This window comes from Phalacrocorax aristotelis, chromosome 1, assembly GCF_949628215.1.
Source record: "Phalacrocorax aristotelis chromosome 1, bGulAri2.1, whole genome shotgun sequence".
Lineage (NCBI taxonomy): Eukaryota > Metazoa > Chordata > Aves > Suliformes > Phalacrocoracidae > Phalacrocorax > Phalacrocorax aristotelis.
Window position 1 is genome coordinate 129532627 of NC_134276.1, and position 23136 is coordinate 129555762.

At 46.7% G+C, this 23136-nt stretch overlaps 2 protein-coding genes across 7 annotated transcripts in view; one reads left to right on the forward strand and one right to left on the reverse strand.

Annotated features, from left to right (window-relative positions):
- Positions 1-384: 384 nt before the first annotated feature.
- On the reverse strand, positions 385-17818 carry LOC142063251 (uncharacterized). Its single transcript, XM_075106756.1, has 20 exons — positions 17614-17818; positions 17455-17511; positions 15772-15809; positions 14389-14529; positions 12756-12818; positions 11478-11598; positions 10955-11047; positions 9746-9906; positions 8554-8639; positions 8255-8338; positions 6984-7046; positions 6764-6841; positions 6583-6671; positions 5815-5851; positions 4396-4544; positions 4117-4179; positions 3717-3792; positions 2969-3053; positions 2702-2789; positions 385-2107 (listed from the first exon to the last, which is right to left on the reverse strand). The coding sequence occupies exons 1-20, from the start codon at positions 17773-17775 to the stop codon at positions 1997-1999; spliced, it is 1845 nt and encodes a 614-aa protein (XP_074962857.1). The 5' UTR covers positions 17776-17818; the 3' UTR covers positions 385-1996.
- Positions 17819-17848: 30 nt separating this feature from the next.
- Positions 17849-23136, forward strand: part of CHD1L (chromodomain helicase DNA binding protein 1 like) — a 41369-nt gene continuing 36081 nt past the window's right edge. For 4 of the 6 annotated variants that reach the window (XM_075106877.1, XM_075106858.1, XM_075106868.1 and 1 more), the window contains exons 1-4: positions 17849-18032; positions 19340-19452; positions 20225-20331; positions 21588-21702. In XM_075106877.1, coding sequence (XP_074962978.1) covers positions 17936-18032; positions 19340-19452; positions 20225-20331; positions 21588-21702 — 432 coding nt within the window. In that variant the 5' untranslated portion in view covers positions 17849-17935. Of the gene's footprint in view, positions 18033-19339; positions 19453-20224; positions 20332-20603; positions 20677-21587; positions 21703-23136 lie in introns of those variants that run through there. The other 2 variants (XM_075106895.1, XM_075106903.1) reach the window with 2 other exon arrangements.

Consider the following 23136-nt stretch of genomic DNA (forward strand, 5'->3'; position numbering starts at 1 on the left):
GTATTTGGCATAAATAGCTTCATCCAGGAAGATGGTAACTGATTCTTTTAAACAACCATCTATAACCCCTCGAGTAATAGCATTAAATTAGGGAATATCCAGCCATTTCCTTCAAGCAGTAATGTTCCTGACAGAAATTTATTCTTATCAGACACTTATCAACTCCCTTATTGCTATACAATGCATTTCAGCAGTGTTTCACTCTAAGGTATGTTGGTGGTCATTAATAACTTAGCATTAATAACAGAGGAAATACTTCACTTTTAAACTTCTCTTTATAAAGCTTAACTATACTAGAATCTAGTGAAAAAGTAGTTATGGCAGAAAGGACTTGAAGATAATATCAACCATATAATCAATTTAACCATGGATGATGGTGGCAGCTGATGATAGGAGTTGATGCTTTAATCAGGTAATGAAGGAGGAGACAGCAATGCAATGTTCTTCCATTCAGATGCCATGACTTTTAACTTTAGCCGTTAGTAAAGTGCTAGCTCTCTTCAAAGAGTGGATATCTATGGAGAGAAAAAAACCTGAAACCATGCTGAGTTTGGGAGAAACTGCAACTATTTCCTGTTTGTTCTTTCCTTCCAAGCTAAGTAAGAACATGGTGATCTTCTCTGCTCCTGTCTGTAGGACAGATTCTGCAGCAGCCTGATCGCAAGCCCAGGTTGCCTGATGAGGCAGGCAACAGGAGATGCCTCTGAGCATTAACCCCAAGCTACTCCAAAACGAACACAAATGTTCAGCTTTGGTTACTTCTAGGCCCCTTCCTGTCTTTCATATGGCCCTGGTGCTGCTGGCAGGACATGGGTACTTGGGCATTTACAGTCTGGGGCCTTTCCATGAAAAACAGTACTGTGGCTTAGAGTCATGTCATGCTTTATGTAGTATATCCTCATCTTAATTCTACCTTGATTACTTCAGGAACTACACTTGGGATAAGAGGGAGTTGGCTTCTTAGCTAGAGCAAGCCCTTTGCTGTACATGGCTTTGTGCAACACCTTTCCTGCACCCAGCTTCAACTCTTGCCAGTTGCTCAGTAGCATTCCCTACTGTCAGTACCACACTGATTTCACCTGTTTGTAATAGCTGGCTCAGCACCCCTTAAGCAGTACGTCACAGCATTACCAAGTCATTTCTTCCATTTGGACACCTAAAGATAGTAAGCTTATACTTAAGAAACCAGTGGCAGAAAAGAGGCTCTCCAAGGCTTTGCTTGGGAAATAGACATGTGCAACAGAAAGCCAGAACCCTGAACCAGGTCAGAGTTGATGAGGGTTCATGCTCTGCCTTTTCCTCCCCTTGCATGCAAGGCTGAAGGTAGGTAGGACTGCTCATACCGTGAACGCATCCACACTTCGTGCAACGGTTAGTCTGACCTTACACTGTTTGCAGAATAAAGAACAGAAGCACAGTGATGCTTCCATAGCTATAGGCTTTGTTTTGCTCTGAGGGACTATGTAAGGGGCCACAAAACACACCACCTAATTGCAGGTGTGTTAAGATCCCCCTCATTCCAAGGGAGCTAGGCATTATTTCTTAAGGGAAGGTGCCTCTCCCCCTCAAAGCAGTACTGTTGGCATGTTCTGGAGCAGGAGGAGTTCTGTGAGAAGGTTTAAGGTCTACAGATTTTACCTTTCCATGCACAGTGGTATGAACTGCCCATATGCAGTCCTGTAGATGCAACTGTTTTCCATCTCTACACAGGACTCCTACGTAAAAAGAAGTTGCAGAAGATAGTTGCAGCTTCCCCTTTTGGCAAAAACACAGCAAGGAACTAGCTAGGACAGTTGGTCTCACCAGTATAAAATGGACCATCCAGTAACACACAGGGAACAAAAATGATGTCTGCTTAGACCAGTGTTCCTCGCTATTCCTCAAATGGGCCTGCTACTAAGCCTTATTCAGATGAACACTGAAAACAAGTCCACTCTAATACTTCATCAGGTCAGACTAGGAAAAGAAAGACTTATTCCCCATCTTGGTCAGTCCATCATGCGAGGATGTCATAATAAATGGATGGTTTTTTGGTCTGGTAACGAAACTCCTCTAGCTTTGGGCCAATCCTCAGAAGAACAGCTTCATCCCACCATTTTGCCATGACCTGGGAGAAGATGATAGAGGCAGAGAGAGAAATGAGGAATTAAAAAAAAAAAAAAAGGAGCATCACTGTATACAGGTACTCTCGAAAGCTCTGCAAAACAACAAAATTTTTCCCTCAACATCACCAAAAAGACACATGCTTTTCCTTTTACCCCAGGAAGCACGGCATCACTGCACTGGGGATAAAGGCAGCTGTCTGACTTAATTACAAGGCATGGACCTTTCATTTAAGTGAGACCTATTTCAAGAGTGAGAAGAGCAACAAAGGACTTAAAAGGTTACAGAACTGAGAAGTAAGGAAAAGAGTGGAAAGAGTAGGACAAAGAGAGGCTACTGATGCAACTAGACCAGGAGGCAGAGAAATCTATCTCCCAGGTACCTGGAGAGTCCCCTCTGTCATTCAGGAGTGAGTGACTCCCGTCTATTCACCCACAAGGTGAAACTTCATTACCAGTACCTGCCAACTGCCCAAGTGTGCTGTACAGAACAGCAGGAGCCTCGTTATAGTGGTTCAGGACAAAGCCAGCTGGGAATTTTGTGGCATCCACAAGGACCCTACCCTCCTCACCTCACCCTCCTGCCCTGCCCTGCTCACCTGAAAGCCGATAGGAAGCCCAGCAGCAGAATACCCAATGGGGACCACAAGGCCTGGAATCCCAGTCAAGTTACCAAGCTGCATGAACCTGGGGGAAAAGCTGTCATCAGCATTCCTGCCTTGGGACAGCAGCAAAGCCATCCTCTTTTGGGAGAGGCTGCTAGGATCGATCTCTCCTACTTTACAGCCTAAGCTCTTTCAGTTAGTGCAGCTAGTCTCCACCTGTTCCCAAACTTGCTTTTGTAGTGCAAGCAGCAGTCTTCTTACCTCATGGACCGGACTGTGAAGTACAAATCGCTGCTGCCAGTCGAGAGGTCAGATTCACAGATTCTTGGGGCAGTGCAAGGAACAGCTGTGGAGGAAATCACAGAATGATTGAGATTGAAAGGGACCTCAGGAGATCATCTCGTCTAACCTTCTGTCTCAAGGACAGTCAGCTAAAGCAGGTTGCCCAGGACCATGTCCAAATGGCTTCTGAATATCCGCAAGGGATGGAGATTCCACAGCTTCTCTGGGCAACTTGATCCAGTGCTTAAAGAGCAAAGGAGGAGTCAGACAGTGGGCCATCTTCAAGGAACAGCTTGGTTCATTAAAGCCACATGTTTGATAAACATCGGTGATGCAAGCTCACACCCCTGGGGTGCAATCAAGTCACTGGGATTTATGAATTAAGTAGTTGGTTTCTATTTAGAGCAAGAACATTTGCATACATGAAGATGTCCAGTTCCTCCTGCGTAAATGTGCTGGCTCTGCAGCTCCTGTTTCGAGTACCAAGGCGGCATTTCTCACTGCCAAGGATATATGCAGTAAGTCTAGAAATACACAGCAAATCTAGAAATACAGATCAGTCTTTCTAACCAGGCTGCATTATCTTCTAAAGGCTTGAGGCACAGCAAAGTCTTTGCACAAAAGTCATGCTCTTAAGACTGGGGAGGGAAAGTTAGTGGGGTAACTGTTCTTTAGAGGGCACCATATAGCTGTCAGGGACCAGCCCTTTGGCCAAGGCTGCCAATACCTGGTGTAAGGATACAGTCCACAGTGGAGAAGATCTCTCGCAAAAATCTCATGGTCCGAGTTCTCTGTCGATTTGCCTGCAAGCAGAGACACTACTGTCTGACTGGGCCTTCTTGGTTCATGAGGCTCATGTGTGATGATGACAGGCTCTGCCCATCAGAGCCTGTGCCTTTGCAAAAGAAGGCACTATTCTTGCAGTTCAGAATCAACATGCAGGACACCAATCCATGTGGCATGTCCTCTGTGGTGCCCAACCATTCAGCATGCTTTTGCAGCAGAGGGCAGTACAGCTGGGTGATATCTTTCCACATGTATGGAGAGGTGAAGAGAATCCTCTACCCCACACCCTTACAATTTCACTAGGTGCCTCCCTTCAGCCTTCACCACAGTATGTTCCTTACCGTAATATAATCCAGAGCTGTGAACTGGGAAGCCAAGGCGAGGCTAGCCCGAGTGTCCAAATTCTGAAAGACAAAACATCGATCACGGCTCTGCTTGCAAGAAATTAAATGTGACAGCACAGGAGTTCTCTTCCAGGTCTGCTCTCCTCTATCAGTAGTCATCCAACAGGTGGTTTGTCATCGGAAAAGCAGAACAGCTGCAGGTTTCTCACTGACATGACACTTGTTTTGTATCAGCTGGGACAACTACTGCCACGGATCCAAGAGGCTGCTACTTACCATTTCATGGAAATGTTTATTGAAGTCAGGTTGCAGGAAGTCCCTCATCTCACTGAGAATGCAGATTACGTGTGCTATCCGCACCTCCTCCATCTCCGGAAGAGTCACTTCAATAACGCTGGCTCCCAAACGCTGCAGGTGCTCCACAGCTGAGTACAGAACAGGTAAAGCACAGGCAGCATCCTTGAATTCACCAAATTTCATAGAAAGGCTGTGAATCCCCACCCTCTTGAGGAGTTAGAGACCCCATAGGCCATTGCAAGGCAAGCATCTTCAGTGCATTATGTGGCGTGCAGACTGCTCCAGCTGCTTCTCATAGGTAAAAGCCTTCAGCCTAACTAGATCTCAATATTTCCACAGAGCAGGGGTAAGGGCTTGCAGACAGGTTCCTAACTTACCCACTACATTTCAGGCAAGTTCATCTCCTCCCTCTAGACCCCACAGTTAACCCAAAGAGTAAAGGTGGACTGACAATGCTTCCCTGAGCACTTGACATTGACTAGTATTCTATCAGCATGAAGGGATTATTTAGCATCATGAGATTCCTATTCAAAGCCTCTTCTGAACCATAATGGTAGAGGAACCAGGGGGATGCTCAAGAGACCAGATCAACAGTACAGGTTCACTAAATCCTGATGCGGTTTAGCAAGGCTGAACACCAAGACTTCAGGAAAAGTGAATCTTTTGCAGTCTGAAAAGAATCCCCTTTCTTTGTCACCAGCTTCTTCACAAATACCCAAGCCTGCCTGTTTCACTGGTTAGGGTGCATCTCTCCTAAGAAAACCCTACACATGTAAAAGCACGAGTGTCTCTGGAAATAAGGAGGCTGAAGAAAATGCAGGCAAACAAAGCCTGAATACTGTGAACTATCTCTGCTCCAATGCATACAAGGCCAACTACTATACCAGGCATTGTAGAGTCTTTCTCCCCCACGCCCCCAAGTACTCCCCAGGGTCAATTTTGCTTAGTCTAAAATCTGCAAAGCCACCCTAAAGGCACCATTTGGCTGGTTTCAAGGAAATAGCAGAGAGCTGGATACATCGCAAAGACTTAGCCCTGTCTTTCCTACTGAACGTTATGTTGTGAAACAAGCCCCTCCCTTAAAAGTCTTTTACCATTAAAGCCTGCAGAGTAAGTATTACTGAGCACAGATCTGTCTTTATACAGACAGAAGCTTAGCACACTGGACTGCATTCTTCCATTGTAACCTGACAAGCCTACAACTGCCGAGCTTTTTAAGCCTCAGCAGTCAGGAGGGCTTCCCTAATACAAAGCTACTGCTGTTTGTACAGCCAGATGTCTTCAGGCATCTGCCTTTAAGGACTTAGGCGAGATCTTTTTAATGCATATGTAAGAGGAACACCAAGCGATACCATGACATCAGCCAGAATAAGAGACTTACAGACTTTTCCTCTTTACCTTTCTCACAGATGGACAGGACTTCAGCATCACATGCCTAAAGAAAAAGAGGAAAGAACTAAGTAGACTTCAGTCACTGCCCTCCTCTCTTTGGTGAGCATGCGCACCAGGACTTCAGTCCTCATGGAGCTTTCCTTGTTCCTGTCCCTAATGGTAGTGAAACAGAGCCCTCCAGGACTGCCTTAGGCCACCTGCTCCAAGAAAACAGCTTGCAGGTCATACCCCTGTGGAAAAGGAAAGGTCATCTTTACCAGAGGAGAGGATATTCCTCCTCTACACCGGGGCAGAGCCAGGAAGAGCCCTTGTTTTCCAGCAGGAAAGAAATCCTGAGCACATTTGTGGGGTTGCATTACAATTGCCAAGCAGTACCAGCTTGCAAGCCTAGTTTCTGCGTTGGAATGATGAAGTATCACTCTGCAGCTACAGCATTGTCACCAAGTAGATACACTAGTTTAAAATCAAATGAGGAAAATTAAGTGCGTTTTGTAATAATTTCAGAAGCATGGCTTCCCATAAAAACAGCAGTATGAGGAAGCATACTGCCACCAACTGTACAGTTGTTACCCTTCCTCATGCCTCCAGCAAGACTGCCTTGGGGGGGTGGAAATCTATCCCTGCTGATGTTTTTACCCAAGCTACATTCTCTTCCAATTATAGGACTAAATATGAGAAACTCTAATGATGACAGGCAAGAGAACAGCAAATGCACCGAATTCCTTCACAATCTCATTTTGAAAAGCAGCAGAAAGAGAGAGGTAGAACAGGCACCTTAAAAAATGTCCAGTCCACTCCCAGTTTTAAGCCTTTCAGGTCAGGAGCACACATATCAGATAGGGTTGCTTTGGGCTGTTTTAGTCCTGCAGGGAACAAAGAAGAGTTCCTCCTTTTATCTAGGATGCCTCTAGGGAGGCAGAGCACCTGGGCTCAGGGAAGGAGCGGCCTCACCTACCATATGGATAGAGCGGATCCGGCTCAGCAAGGATACTGTAAACAATGGCTGCGTCTGCCACCGAGGTACAGATAGGGCCTGTAAAAGAGAGATCTGTTATAAAAAATGTGACAAGGGGTAAATTGTACATTCCTCCCAAGGTCCTTTGTAGGCACAGATTGCTTCTCCTGGGAGAACACCACACAGCAAGGTCCCTGAAGTGGAGCACAAGTCCTCTTACCTACACTGACTGTGGAGTACGAGAGCGGCAAGCAGCCATGAGGACTGATGCGCCCAAACGTTCCTAGAGAAAAAGAAATGGCAGTTAGCTAGGTACCAGCAGTCGTTGGTAAGGTCTGACCTAGATGGCTCTGGTGCACCTAGTCATTATGCAACACACCCCTGCTGGTCACTTTCATGTCTGCCGTTTCAGAGCCCAGCCGCTCATCTTTCAATACCCTGTTCTACTGATGCATCAGTGAAATGGATGTGTTCAACAAATAGTGAAACTGTTTTCCCCCCTAAGGAATTATTTAGTTGAGGGGAAATATGTGCAGGGACATTTTGAAATACATGCATTTAAATATGCAGAAGCAGCATCTATGACATGGAGGATGGAGAGGCAGGAGCAGGATTATCAACAGTGGGAGATATCACCCCCTGGGAGGTCGCACCCACTTCACCTGTGAGACTTCATGCCTAACACCAGTTGCCTTCTGCGAGTACCCGTATCGCCTTTCTGACCAGTTACATTTTTGTCATCATTCTCTTCCACAGATGAATCAAAATTAATCAAGTCGGTCACATGTGACAGATGGAAAAACAGAGTAATCTGGTCTCAGATGAAGCAGCTGAGATCCTTCAGAACAACAAACCATTCTGAAAAGCCGGCATCTATTCCAGCTGACAATCCTGCCTCGCCACCTTCCGTGCTGTAGACACTGCCCTGTCCATTTCTTATGTCCTCTGCACACTCCCATTGATTACAATAATTCTTACTGCAAGAACTGCATTGCTACTTCTTGTAACGCTGAGATAAGAGGGAATGGCTACATCCTGGTTTCATACAAGCCTATTACCAGGTTTAATTTACCAGATACAAATCCAAGCAGCATCAGTCTTTCCATATAATTGGGATGATGGTAAACCGTCGTGGGTGGAGATGCCTTTCACCAGCTCACTACGAATACCCATCTATGTTGGGAACACCTCCCAGCAGAAAAGGAAGATTGAAGAGGGACGAGTGGGTACAAAGAAAAGCAGCAAGCATGTTTTGTTCAGCATTTGACTCAAATAAGTTTGTTTTGTTTGAACATCTGTTCAATAGCCAGTACTGAGAACACTTCTGCTCTGCCAGTCTAACCCACATCACTATCAGAGTGTTATACTCCAGAGCTTCTCTGGTCAAGTTTTTCCTGACAGGAATTAATGGACGGTGCCTGACTTGTTTGTGGCATTCTACCTGATCCAGCAAACAAGACGCACACCCCCTTCATGATTAAAGGGCTCTACCTTTCAGCCCCACCACACCACAGAACGAAGCAGGAATCCTCACAGAGCCTCCTCCATCTGTGCCAATAGCCACCGGGCAGAGACCTACAAAAAAACCACATATTGGCCTGTGATCAGCAAGATATCATGTTGCCCTGTCCATTCTACCAGCAGCTGTAGCCAAGAGAGCACACAGAGCACTCTGTTCAGCTAGGAGTTCCCTCCAGCTTCTAAACCCACTCATAAAAACTAAATGCCTGAGGTACTTTGGCTCAGGACCTTCCTCCCACCACCCCTGAACTCCATTTAGGACCACCTACCTGCTGCTACAGCTGCTGCTGGCCCACTGGAGCTCCCACCTGTGAAGTGGTTAGGCTTGTAGGGATTCCTAGGGGTCTTATGGTACCTGAGGCAGACAAATAGCATTGAATCTTTTCCTAGAAAGAACCACGTGCACTACAGGGCAGGAAAAGATCCAGAAACACAGCTCAGGGATTTCAATCTCTTAGTAAAGAGATACCATTTCATCACAGATAGTGCTATGGCCCTAGAAAACAAGACGCAAAAAAGACTTCTGCCTCAAAGTCCAATCTCTTGTTACCGTAAGTAGACTATCCAAAAGAGACAGACTCAAAGCAAGAGAAAGGATGCTGCTCCAGCTCTTCTTTCTGCAACAGCACTGTGCCACTACTGCATGCCACAGTTCATTATGCAACTCCAAAAGGTGGAGCAGTTGGCGGCCAGCAATTCTCGCAGACAAGCAAGTCAGCATCCCCGGCTCTGCCCCTTTATCCCAGAGCAGCAGCTCCCGAAGTCTCCAGTCTGACCACAGTCTCCAGACACCAAACAGACCTGCCAGGCGGTGGGGTATCCAGCTGACCTCACACACTGAGGAAATGCCCTGACACGTTGCAGCTGAGGAGAAGCCCCAGTTCCATCCAGCTGCACATGCACAAAGTGTGGCTCTGCACATGGCTTATCAAGGCTGTGAGGACCACTGCTCTGCAATAGCAGTTCTCAGCTTGGCTACAGCTGGAGAATTCACAACAGAAGCAAATGTCAGTGAACCTGTTTTAGCTAGGAAATAAAACCATTATGTTTCCCTGAGATGACTGTACCTTTTCTCACTGCTCTGGCCTTTAGCCATTACTGTGACCAAGGATTAGACTACTATTTATTTGTCTTCTGTCACCGCTTTTGTCTACCACTCATCCTGTAAACATTTACACCTCCAGGCCTGTAGGGCCTGGCAAACAAAGTTCCTTACTCAGCAGATGCCACTTGGATCCTCTCCTTCCTTTGGTTTCAGGAGCCTTCAGGCTTCCACAGCTACTCTGACCCTCAAATCTGCAATGCTGGGTTTTCATACCCCCAGGGTTCTCCCTGTACAAGGTGCTTCCACCAGTTTTATTCTCACATGCCTGCCCTGTTTTTGTACCCTTCCCTGTCAGTTCTGGATAGACTTTTAGGTCTTTCTATACCCAAGAAAAGAGAGGGGAAAGGGATTTTTACCTATTAGGGTTGCATCCAGTTGTTCCAGTCCCTAGTTCCTGCATGTTTGAGACCCCAATAATGATAGCCCCAGCCTCTCGCAGCTTCTTGGCCACAGTAGCATCTTCTGTTTCGGGCTCTGTCCCAAGATACACTGTTCCCACTCGGTGATGGTAAGGTACCTTAGCAAGAAGACACCTTATTATCCATCCTGGCAATACCCTGGCAAGGTAGACAGGCACATGTGCGTGCTTCACATGCACACTTCAACTCCACAACAGATCCCAGACATTAGGGCCCATGGAGGTAAGTAAGGGCTAGAAAGCTTCACTCTTCAACTTGTCCTGTCTTCGTTTCTGTTAGGAGGGACACTTAACACTTCAGTATTTGGTCCTTCTCCCACGCGAAGGAGTCCTTTTAATACCGTGGTACAGAAGAGGAGAAACATGTAGATGGTCAAAAAGTCTGCCTCTCTGCAGCACCGCAATCACTATGCCCAGAGGCTGCACACCAGTCACCTTGGCCCCAGAGCACACAGCTCTATTTTGCATTTTTTCAACAGACAAGAGCTGCAGCATTTCAGATCTGCAGTGTTTTGAAGCAAGGCACCAGATTAGATGGATGCCAAAATACCAGACAGACTAATTTTCAGGGTATGCTAAGTACTCTTCACTTCGATACAGCAACGGAAGAATCTGTACATAATCAGACTCCACCCTATGGGTAGGTCTCTGCAGAGCCTACAACAGCTTGATGGCACCGCCAGGAGTATTTAATGGTAACTGCTGTTAGGCCACAGGCAAAACTCCTTGTGAGCAGGAATTTTCAAAGCAACTTGAATATTTCTGACACAAGTATGTCCTTTAAGGTAACAGGAGAGGGATGCTTTGCCAGTGGAGCAGTCAGTGCCTGAGAGATACAGCTACATGCACTGCTACAGATGCTTTTACATATTCTTATTTCATCATGACAGGGACTGTTCCCCCCCCACCCTCTATTCCCCATGGATTAAAAAGATCAGTACAAGATATGAAAAAGTCTGCTGTACTCAAGATCTACCTTCACCTGGCAAAACTTGTTAATCCTACTTGTTACAAACGCACATACTACCCTGAATTACAAACACATTCTCAGGCTTCTGCTGAGGAGTTGGCCTTAAAACCTTGTCACAGTGAATTGTCCAGGTTGACCACCTGCAGCATGAACTGACAGCTAGACAAGGAAACTCACCACTTTGAAGTCTTCTTTCAGAGACACTGGGATGCCATCCAGGTAAGACAGGGTAGATTTATTCCTGTAACGAGCAGTGGAGGCCTCAGCCATCTGCACAGAGTAAAAAAAAAGTATACGTTATATATATTTAGTCAAGCTGAAGGTGATCACCAGCATCAGAATGGATACCAAAAATGGCTTTCTCAGGCTTCTACTAAGCCAAACTATTAAAAGTTTCTTTCTTCTTCCACCATATGCTGATGGGAAACTACTACTTGGAAGCATCTATGCTAATGGATGCCACATAAGCACAGAAGTCCTACTTTAAACATAGTCATCCAGCAGGAAACAGATTGCTTTAATGCTACCTCTCTTTGCAAGAAGGAAAGCAAACTTGTTTGTAGTCCCCTACACAAGGAGGGTGGAAAAATGTACATATTTTTCTGTGCAATATATCAGCAGAAGAGCCTCTGCCCCTTCTAATGGATGCTACTGCTCTTGGGGTGGCAGGGGCCCCTTTCCTACCAGAGACAGACATTACCTGCATTATTTGCTCCCGGTCCCATTGCACTATTGCTCTGAGTGGGGGCGTGGATTTGTCAGAGTCCTCCAGCACGGCAATGATGTTCTTTGCTACTTGAGATGGCGTCAGCTTCCCACTCCTACAGGACAGGACAGAAGTTGGGACCTCATTACAAGACCCCCACACCACACACAGGATTTGTGTCTCAAGTAGCAAGATGGCAGGTGTCACAGCTGAGGCAAGAACTAGATAAGAATCTCTGCATGGTGATAATTTCAACACAGTTGACACCATCAAGACAGAAGACTCCCTTCCTTAAGGGGAGAATTTGCCTACACAGCAGGGCCCTAACCCTCAGAGTAGGGGCAGGAGCTAGGAGAGTTACCCAGATATTCCTGAACCACCAGATAAACAGGGAAGGACAGCTGACAGCTTTACAGAGTCCTCAAGCTCCTGAAAGCCTGAGGCTATGAAACTCCCAGTATCATGAGCTAAGACCAAGAGGACAGCCCACTTTATACAGGCCTCCCGTTACAGAGAGGAGGCTCCCAGCAGTACTGTCATAACCCACCTTTAACAAACAGGCCTTCCCTCCCTTTGGGCAAAAGGCTACATTACACCACAAGCACAGCTATCTCTGGGTGACACAAAAGCCTCACAGACAGGATGCACCTTTAACACTGGACTGCAGTGTCAGCCTTTTGCTCCAAGGGCACAGCCTACAGGCAGAGGTGGCCCTCAAGGAACAGGTGCAGGGAGTGCAGGAGGATTTATCTGAGCACTCTATATCTGGCACATGTCCCAGAGGCAAACAGGACTTACTGAGCAGTCAACAGCTTGAAGAACCTCAGAGTCAAGCTGTTCCTGAGCTGGGCACGTTTACTTGGTGAAAGCAGTCAAACTGCTCACATGAGCACAGGCAGCTGGGGAAACCTGGGATACTTCAGAGATGCAAGTATGTGCAACTTGCATCATCCAGATGAACTTTTCTCTCCTCCTCACTTACATGTTTGGGCAAACAAGGTATTTAGAAGTCTCTTCCACAGAAGACTGACAATAAGCCAGGGAAAACAGCATTTAACGATCCTTGCAGGGCCTGCAAAAGTTATGCCAGCTCTCCCGGTTGGCTTTCCTTCATTATTCTCTTAGAGGGAAAGGATTGCAAAGGGTGATGCTAAACAGTGGTACCTCACAGCCAATCGTAACAAAGAGATGCCTGAGAGCTTGCGGAACAGTAGCAGCCAACAGCAGGGGAACATGTGAGGCGGGTTGTTCCCAGACCACAGTTTCACCTACCGGTAGCAGTCCAAGAAGTCTTTGATCCCTTTGAAGCTAAACCCATTGCTAGCAGAATCAGACCTGCAAAAAAATGATTAAAGGGGCAACCGTGAATCATCAAAGCCACCCCTGTTTAGACCTGCAGACTTCAGTATGACACTCCGAGGCAGGCTGGGCATCACTCACTTCCAGTAAACCTGCTGGTTACCACCTGGATTGCTAGCCAATGCATTTCAGCTCACACTGTGTCAGACTCCTTGCACACATTCAAGACACCAGGTACACAGGTAGGCTAAGAGTGCCACAGACATACGGGGTCAGTCTTGCTTCCGTGTTCTAGTTGCTTCATATTTCTACTGCAATACAGCAGTCTCCAAACTGCGCAAAATTTATTCCAGGTTGACATTTGCTACTCACCCCTGGAGTACTACAGAATAGCTAGAATACACTGGTAAACCTACTCCCAGGCTATCTGTCCCAAGTTTAATCCAGTCAGCAGCACATACAGTGTGTGCTGTGGGAGGGGGAAGAGACACTATGCAGCACAAAGATTCACATCAGCAAACTGCTTAAAAATTAAATCAATTAAAAATTAAATCAAATCTAGCACATAAGAAATAGACCACTTTTCATCACAACAGGATGAACGTAAGATCATCTGAAGAGCTAGCTACAACTGACGTCTCCATATGATTACCCAAACCAGAAGCCATATCCCAGAACAGGACAGCATATGGCACCATAATGTGCTATGCAGGGAAGAGGCAAGGCTCCAGTAACTTGCCCTGTAATAGTCAATATATCACTGGTGGAGCTGGGGACACAAGAACCAGAAGGCTGTACTCACCCTGACCAATGCCTGCAAGAAATACATCCCTTCCTCTCAAAGTGAAGGAGCTGAAAGTTTTAAATTGCTCTGGCAAGGAGCAAGCTTAGTCTTGCTAAAAGCAGAGATACATACAGAGAACCTGCTCTCTGAGACACTGAAGAAGTGCAGCTCAAAGATACTTTCAGTAACTACTGGATAGGCCCACAACTAAGAACAAAACCAGATGGGGAAAGCATTCATAGCAGCTCAGCTGATCCCACCTCAGCGTCAGACCTCTGCGAGACATGCAAGCCTGAGTAACATTTTGCCTGGAATCTAGTGGGATTTAATCAAGTAGAGGCTGCAGTCAAGAAGCTGAACAGGCTTTTAACCAAGCAACCGAACTAACAAAGCCTAATTTCTTGTGGATCATTTTCTTTATACTGTGTTCCTTCTCTTGTCCAAGTGACTCCTGTGCTCTCTTTGAGATTCCTTGAAGGCAAGAAACAGCTCACCTGCAAATCCACTTAAAGGGACGTATGTGCTGACTGGCCAAGCACTACGTCCATCTGCTCCAATAGTGGAACCAAGCCCTGGCAAGGGCAGAATGTGGTCTTTCCCCAGTAAAAAGGCTCCCTGAACCTTGTAGAAACTTCACACTGCTTGTAACTACTGGTGATTTATAAGTTACAAAAGGAAAGATGACGGACAGCAGAATTTGTTTTGTAAAGTAGCCGGGTGTGGAAAAAGATTTCAATCCAACTTACTGACGACCGCTTCCCACTATATAATAGTGCCAACAGGCGTGTTCTTCCACTCCACTCTTACACATCACATACTGACCTTTCATCTGTCAGCTGCTTCACAATATCCGAAGTGCTTTTAGCCTCAGACTTGTCTTCCACAACCTCTGCAGTGACCTCCGGGATAAACGTGGGATCTTCGCGAATGTCAAGTGAACGCATGAGCGAAAAGTTGTTCAGCCTGAAAGAGAGAGCGCCACTGCTGGAGTTTGCAAGCTTGCTACTATGACTGATTTTTTCAGAATGTTCAGAAGGAACCTTACCCAAGAACATTTTGTCTTAACAATCTGCTCTTGCAGCAGGGAGCTGCAACACTTATAAGATAATCTCTCTCACACCTCTCCTAAAGGCAGGATCAAATCTATTGTGCTTGCTTAACAAAGCCTCCTACCTCTTGACATAAGGCCAGCAGCCTCTATAAACCCAAGTTAGGAAAGAATCAGTGGAAGTTTTCCATTTGCTTTAATTAGACATATCGCCCACAGACCAATAAAGACAGCAATGGAGAGGAAAAGAAAAGGAGAATGTAATGTAAGCCATACATTCAAGCACTAATCCGGTTTAAACAAGCACATCTTCAGACTTTTCCATGATGCGCTTCAACATAGTTCATTTGCAGCCAAATACAACAGGGTTTGCAGCATGAGTCCAGGGCTTGGAACACGTGATGAAGCAAGGAAATCAAGATGCCATCATAGATGTCAAGGATTGATCGGCTGTACAACAGCAGTGACACTTGTCTGGGTTTATTCACTCAAAAAGCCCATGCCCCAGGCAAAAACTATGGGGTACCAATTGTGTGTAATACATTTTTCAGCGTCCGGGACCTGCACAGATGACCCATCAAATAACAGGCAAACTACGTGAACCAAGCATGGGCTTGAGGTTCCTAACACCTCTTACCTCTTAGTGCAATCTACACTTGAAAGCACAGAAAACAAAAACATAAATGAGAAAGGAGTAAAGGCTGACCTAAAACAATGAATATCATTAAAAAGAACATGTCTCGCCTCATTTCCCCACTAATACTATTCTTTTACCACCACTGGTGATAAACACAGCAGATTCGCACGTCCACAAGCTTTGAAAGAAAGACTGCTCTTTCACAAAAGAACAGAAAGGCAAAGAGGCAAACTGCCAAATTTGGTTTCTATGCACCTGCCTGAGTGTGAAAAAAGGTTAAAAAAAGGTTAATTCCTTCTGATAGAGACCCACTAAAACCAGGCTAGTTTAAAAAACAAATCTAGTAAAACACATCTCTGACAATCTTGTTCACTCTCCAGCCAATTTATGCAGCTTCCCTCTGAGAAAGGTCATTTCAGATAACCCGTAAGTGGTGTGCAACACAAGCAGCTTTAAAACCCAAAACAACAAAAAAAAAAACCCAAGAAACTTGAAGGGGGACAAAACTCCCCACTCTTACCTTATTAAGACCGGCAATAAGCAGATCTGTCCAAAAGCCTAGAAGAAAGTAAGCAGAAACATTGGTTTGCAGTAACTTGAGCTGAATATCTTTCTCACTAGACTAGGAACACTGAATGTGCTCACAATTGCTGCACTCTCAGAGCACCCCAGAGAGCATGCAATGCTATGCAGTAAAAAAAAAAATAGCACAAATCCTTGTATTTCAGGCCACAAAACTGGCCTGAACTGCTTTCCCCACACCTCTCATATTTATATGATTATAAAGAGCGTATTCTTCTGGCTCTCCTGCCTTTGTCCCTCCCTGACTTAGCCTGGAAAGCCTGCAGCTACAGGCTGCATCCATGCAGCTCCCATCCATTACTTTCTTCACGTTCTGCAGATTATGCGGACATTGCATAACATAGAAGCTTATTATTACTTTGTTTATCCAACTGTTAGGATCTTTCCTGTCACTCAACCAGCTTCTGCAGTAAACCAAGTCAACCTGGAAAAGCATGAGAAATTTAGAGACTCCCTGATAGCAAAGTGAAAACACACTTTGAACACTTTGGTTCCCAGTGTAGCAATATCTGGTCCCAAAGAGATGAGGCTTGTTCTGGCCTGTCTTAAGAGCTCAACAGCAGACTTCAAAAGCCTGTTAAGGGATGTACAAATACAGAACAATTCTGAAGCAAGACTCAAATTCCTAGATCCATAAAGTCATGTGTTGCCTCACACATTACGTAAGAATCACAGTCCCTTTTTGAAAACACATTGCCCCTAACCTACATCTAATCTAAGCACAATCTTGTGAGAGATTGAGAATCTTGCATCCCCCCTCCAAGGGGTATGTCAGGAAAGGAAACAAGCCCAGGGCCACACACCAGAGACAGCCACAAAGCAAAGGATGGAAAGGTATTATGGTTGTTATATCCTGGAATAACGCCACTTGTGAGGTATGCTCACCACTAAAGCTTTTACTGCAGGCCCAACCAGCTGCCAAGCTCTGTAAAAGGTCACACTGCTGAAATGAGACTTTCGTGCCTAACCTTGACACTGGCTCAAAAGGAAAGGCCCAGCAGCAGCAGCAACAAAATCCACCTGCTTTTGGGCAGACGCTGCCGCAAGGTGCTCACTGCCATGGGGACGCAGGCTTTTCTACCCCCAGCACCCCATCATACAGTGGTCATGCCTCCTCCACCACGGCCTCGGCGGGAGTCAATCCGCAGGCTCAAAGGCATGCCAGAGCCCACCCGAGGAGCGCTGAGGGGACAGCTGCCTTCAGTGCCTCCCTGAAAACCCGCTCAGAGGGCTGAAGGACCCGAACCCCTTCACGTCCCAGGAAGGCTGGCGGTGGCTATATTCTGAGTCTGATATCGGCTTCGGGCTCTCCATGCCCAAAGACACTCACGACACCCTCAGCCCAGGGGTCAGCTCGCTCTCCCCCCCCCCGCCGGGCATCCACCTTGGGGACAGGGCGGACCCAAAATCACACAACTTCCATACGATTTCCCAAGAAACAGGGGTTTCACCTTCCCACAGAGGACCTCCCCCTTCCCCCGCCCCTTCCCTCTGAAACCCCGGCAGCCTCGGCCGGTTTTCCCCAGCAACCTCGGGTTTTACTGCCTTGTTTACCCGGCGCCTACAAACGCCTCCAGGTGCCGGAGCCCGGTCGGCGACCCGGCCCCGCGCCCCCGCTCACCGTGTTGGCCACATGGACGAAAAGGCGCAGCCCGAAGCCGCACAGCCGCGGGGTCCACTGGGGAGAGAAGGCGAGAGGTGAGAGCCGGGCCTCGCTGCCCCGCTCCCCGCCGCCGCCGCCGCCCCCCGCCCGGCCGCCTGTTCCCCCCCCGGCGCTCACGAAGTCCCGCGGCGGGCTGCGGCCCCCCGCCTCGGGCCGGCCCGGCTCCCGGCGATGCAGCGCGGCCGCCGCGCTGCCTGTGTACCGCCGGATACAGCACAGGTAGGCGGCGGCGGCGGCGGCCGGCACCAGCGAGAGAAGCAGCAGCAGCAACGTCGCCATCGCCGTCCTTCCACTGAGCGCGGCGGTGGCAGCCGCGCCTCCCGCTGCCGGGGCGGTGCTCGGGCCTCGCCACGCCTGCGCCCCGCCCGGAGCCGGAGGGAAACAGCGGGAGCAGCGCGGTGACTACCGGCGCCGAACCGGGCCTCCCCCGCTGCCCGCCATGTCACGCTTCTTCCAGGCGCTTCGCCGCGCCGCCGGCGCCCGGGCAGGGGGTCCGGGCGTGGAGGAGGCGGACGTTTACCGGTGGGGTCTGACAGGTCAGCGGGCCGCCGCCGGTATCCGGCCAGGCCCCGGGCGGCCCGGGGGAAGGGGGCGGTGAGGGAGCGGTAACGCGCGCTGGGGCGCCGGTTTCTGTGAGAGGATCGCGGGAGGCGGCGGGGGGACCCTGGGGCCGTGATGCTGTAATCGCTTGGGCTCTGTGTTAACAACCTTCAGGCCTGAAATAAATAAAGGTGTAAATAAAGGTGCCCCCCTGGCCTGAAAAAGTGAGCTACAGCCGCTGCGGAGAGCGGTATTGCTGCCGCGCTCGCCGCTCCGTGCGCACCTTCCCCGGCTGCTTCAGTCGCGCCTCCCTGGGCTTTGCAGTTAGGTGGGTGGTTAGGCCAGGTTTGGCTCCCCGAGCCCCGCTTTTACCTCTCCGGTGCCTCAGCGCAGCCTTAGGCAGCTCTGTGCTGCAGGAGCGGCTCGACAAGGCAGCGTTCATCACCCTCAAAGTGGGTTGATGTTGAACGTGTGTATCTGTTGAACATGAATACCCTGAAGGGTAGATATTAAAGGGGAGCACCTGAGCTATCCAGCCTGCCTGCACGTTTTCCTTAGCTGTGGGGCTCCCACATTTCAGTCCCTGTATTAATCTGGGTTTGTGTTTCCTGCGGTCTGGTGAGTTACTCAACGCGCTCAGTGTGCACCCTTCCCAGGGGAGGAGAGGGCAGCAATGGTGCCGTGTCATTAGTAATACACAGTACTTGAGTCCAGCTACAAGGCAAGATCTTGAGAACGCCTACTTGGCTTGTTTTGTGTTTGTTTTGATATACTGTGCTCTACAAGAAGGATTGCAATGGTTGTAGTAGCTACAGTGACCTACTCTTGAGGCCTGTCCTAGCTTAAGTGTAGGAAAGCTGCAAAACATCTTGTTGAGAAATTATTATTATAGAGTAGTGGAATGTTACAGACCTTTTTGGTAGCCTAAAGTGTGACCCAGGATGTAGTACTTAAATATTTATAAAAGTGGCTGGAGCTGAAAATTAAGCCATCTTTTACAACGCAAAGTAGCGGCTTAATTATCAGATTAGGTTCCTTGTACAGGCCTTTGTAATGACTTGGGCATTTTTGTGTGTACAAGTTCCTGAATATGGTTTAATTTAATGGATTTGCTGTAACACTGGTGTCTCTGCTCTCCTGCAGGGTAAGCCAGCTTTGCTGACAACTGTTGTGTTTTTCCTGCAAGGCCGTTGTTTGGGGTGGCCTGGTTGTGCAGGACCTGTTTCTGGTGGCTTCAGGGAACAACTGTGCATAGAGTGTATTGGGTAACTGTGTAAATGTAACAAATTGCTTTTATTCCCAGGCATTAAGCTTCGTCCCTATCAAATAGAAGGTGTAAACTGGCTGGTGAGATGCTATGAAATCCAGCATGGCTGTATCCTGGGTGATGAGATGGGTCTTGGGAAGACTTGTCAGGTGAGTTGTCCTCTTCTTCTGGAAAACTATCTTTGCCTAATAATTTAGCCCAATGGTTCTGCAGAATAAAAGGAAAATCACCCTAATGATTGGTCAGTTAAGCAGCCTCATTCTGAAACCCATACTCAAAAGACAGAGCTTATTGTTTCTTTCATTCCTTAATAGCTTAAAACCCATTAGGTCCTGAGTGACACTCCAGAAAGGTTTCAGGGTTTTGTAAAAAGACGAGGTCATTTCACACAGACATCTGAATGCGTAATTCATAGTGGGCTGAGTTGAAGGGGCAATACACAGCCAGTACAGAGAGGATGATGTTGTTTTGAGGCACCTGCAGCAAGATGATTTTTGGGTTTGCCACCACATGGATTAAAATTTACAGGTGTAAATTTTTCAGTGCTGCTTTTGGGGTGGGGAGTTTTTAAATGGGTTTCAGTTCTGGTGGAAAATGAATGTGCTTTGGTTCAGCTGGTGGTACTCGATGGGTCTTAAATAAGAAACTGGTAGTTTTATCAAGTGATGTGTGGTAGATCTTCTTTTTTGTGACTGGAGAAAGGTTTTTGGAAAGGGGCTCCAGATATTGAGGTCATGTTTTTGGGATCTAAGCTTTTTTGTGGATGGTAGATCTCACCTGACATTCTCTTAGCTCTGCCTTGTGCTAGAGAACCTGTGGGAGCCAGCTACAAAGCTCCAGAGGTGGACAGTTTATGTTGATTCAGGCCATTGGTTTTAACCCTTTTCTTATGATAAAAAAAATATTTTCCTTGCCTTCTAGACTATTTCTCTACTTCTTTATTTGACAAAAAAATTGGCGAACAAAGAGAAATTTCTGATACTTTGTCCTCTGTCTGTTCTGAGCAACTGGAAGGAGGAACTGGAGAGGTAAGTTTCAGCAGTTGTCCATCTCATGATAGTCTTGTACCGCAAGTTACAAAGATTCTTTTCAAATGGGCTCAGTCCAGCCGTTTTTGTCCTTTTAAAAGGGGGAAAAAAAGTAAAAGCAGAATCTGTTGAAACTACAAATCGATGCAAACACTACTTGCAGTTAATGTGTGGTCTTTACAATGCTGTGGTATACGTGAATTCATCCAACTTATAGTATCGTCTGACTTTCAGTACAAATGCCCATCAGTAGCTCCTTACTTGTTATTGTTTTGTAACCCTCCATGCTCAGCCTCTCTTAGGCAAAATCTGCTGAAGACAGCCAGGATTCTGTATGATGAAAAGGTAAGACCCAAGTTGAATAGTATCTTTCTTGGCATGCTCACATATGCATGCCAAATACATTACATCCGTGCACACAGCCCATCGTCGCATGGGTGCAGTGACTGAGCTGATGGCATATTTGCTGTGTGCAGAACATATACGTTTTTAAGCTGAAGCCCAAACATTCCTTTTAAGAGGAAGAGCAGAAAGTTAGAGATTAGAACAGAAGTCTATCTGTCTGGCCGTTTCAGCATCTGAAGTCACCCAGCTTACATTCTGAAGTGAGCTGGCCTGATTTGGATAGACTTGCAGTTAGAATAGTTGGGGGAAAGTGCATCCCTTCATAGATCAGCAGTGAACAGCTATCCAGGAGGAACATTAGGCAAATATCAGTGGTGGGAGTAAATGAGGAAGAATTTTATGATCCTGACTCTTCCTCCATGGAACTGGCTTTCTCTGCTGTTTGACTAAGAGGATAGACTTTTGAGGGCCTGACATGGACCTGTTTGCTGCAGACATTGTTTGCCTTTGTTTTAGCACGATTTAGACCAATTCTTTGGTCCCAATTGGGCAAACTCTATTCATTCACCTGCTTCTCATGAGCTTTTCCAGTTCAGAATGGCAGATGGGCCATGAGACTGGTTTTTGATCATCTGCCTTGGACTTTTAGACCTAGGAGAATGCAGTTTATTTGGGACTTGCCCGAAGCAGAACCAGCAGCTGAGGCGCCAACCTGAGAGGCAAATTAATCAGCAAAGGGTTAGATTCCGAAGCTGAGATCCAGACACATCTCACAGGAGGGTAGGGTGTTTGGATAGAAGGTTCTCATTATCTGTGCAGTAACTACGTTTGATAATGGGGTCCAGGGTCATAAACACATGAAAGGCTTAGCTCAGCTCACTTTTTTTTCTCTGTCTTTCTCTTGACAACAGATTTGCTCCAGGTCTTTCCTTTGTGACATACATAGGCAGCAAGGAGGAACGACCCAAACTGCAGCAGAACCTGAAAGAGCAATCTCACTTCCGTGTGCTCTTGACAACATATGAGGTACGTGATGTCTGTGTCACCTGAAAGGAAGGCTCAAGTTTTATCTCATCTTTTCCATTCCTCTGTACCACCCAGCTTGTGCCTTGTCCGACATACTCGCCTCTCCTTCCTCAGTCATTTTCTACTCTGTAAACCATTTCACCAACTGATCTAAGTTGCTGCAGTTTTTGTGTCCCTAAGATAATCTACTTTAACCCCAGCTTTACCACATACCTCTATCGCACCTTGAGTAAAGAAAACAGGCACGTGTCCATCCTTAACTAATGATAAATGGTACTGCATTGTCTTTGTATGATGCCTTACAGTCCCTTAACATTTTAATAAAAGCGTATGCGTGTGATGTTTTTTAAGACTATTAATCAAGAACACTATTAATGCAAGAACACTTAGAAACAGTTCGCCTTTTTTATGCCCTCTTCAGCATACCCTCCTCAGACAAAACTCTCGTTCCTGGACGGACTGCAAAATGGTGAGGTTCCTGTTACAACTGATAGGACTTTAGGCTGAATCTGATCAGAGCTCTCCTGAGAAGGTCCTGTCCTGCTGTAAATGGAACCAACCAGAATAGCGTTGCTACCTTGGTTACTGCTTTGGACTTTGCATGATCTGGTGCTTAGTTATCTGGAGTGGGAAAAGCCTTTATTTTTCTCTTATGAGTCAGTCCCACTCAGGTGTTACTTCACATCAGCACTTTGATTTTATTTTAACAATCTCTTAACAACACAGCAACTTGAAATTAGATGAAAAGCATCTCTTACAGCTCTTCCCTGCCTCCCCGATCTCCCTTTTCCTTTGCCTTTTTGCTTTCCCTCTCTTCAAGTATTTTACTGTCTCTTCCCACTGGGAGCTGTGTGGCCTGTGCTGTCCACTCTGAAACAGAATCTTCTTCCATGTTGCACAAGTGGGAGCGGGTAGCAGTGATAGGCCTTGCCCTGAATGTGATAAATGAAGGTGTTTATATTGAAGCAAGTCCAAGAAAGCAATCAGCTGTATCGAGATACTCACCTGGCTAGGTTTTTTCTTGTCTCTGTTGCTTTTGATGATAAAATTCTGTGCTTTTTAAGGATTTCTCCTGAGTGACCTGATTTCTCTTCCTCTGAATCTGAAGTTGGGCAAGCAGTGCTTACACTTCAGGATACTGTGAGGGCATTGTAATAGCTTAGATTAATCCACTGAAGCACATGTTTGGTTAGAGTGGAAAAGATGATGATGCTGAAGGTGCATGGTGTTTCTTACTGAGACAGAAAGATAGGAAAAACTTCACGGAAGTGAAGAGCATTTATGGTGTGTGTAAATTTCCATTAATTCTCTGAGGTTCTGCTGCTGGTATTTTGCCAGACGAGAGTTAAAATGTAGGATCACAACAGCTTGTGCTTACAATAGCTGTCATGCTACTTTCCTCTGGTAATAAGTGGCTTCATTTCACTCTCCTCC

Coding starts and splice junctions, on each gene's coding strand:
- LOC142063251 (XM_075106756.1), bottom strand. CDS start 17,775: ATGGCGACGTTGCTGCTGCTGCTTCTCTCGCTGGTGCCGGCCGCCGCC. Junction 8,640..9,745: donor ACTGGATGCAACCCTAATAG/GTAAAAATCCCT, acceptor TGTCTGCCTCAG/GTACCATAAGACCCCTAGGA. Junction 6,672..6,763: donor GGATCCGCTCTATCCATATG/GTAGGTGAGGCC, acceptor TGTTCCCTGCAG/GACTAAAACAGCCCAAAGCA.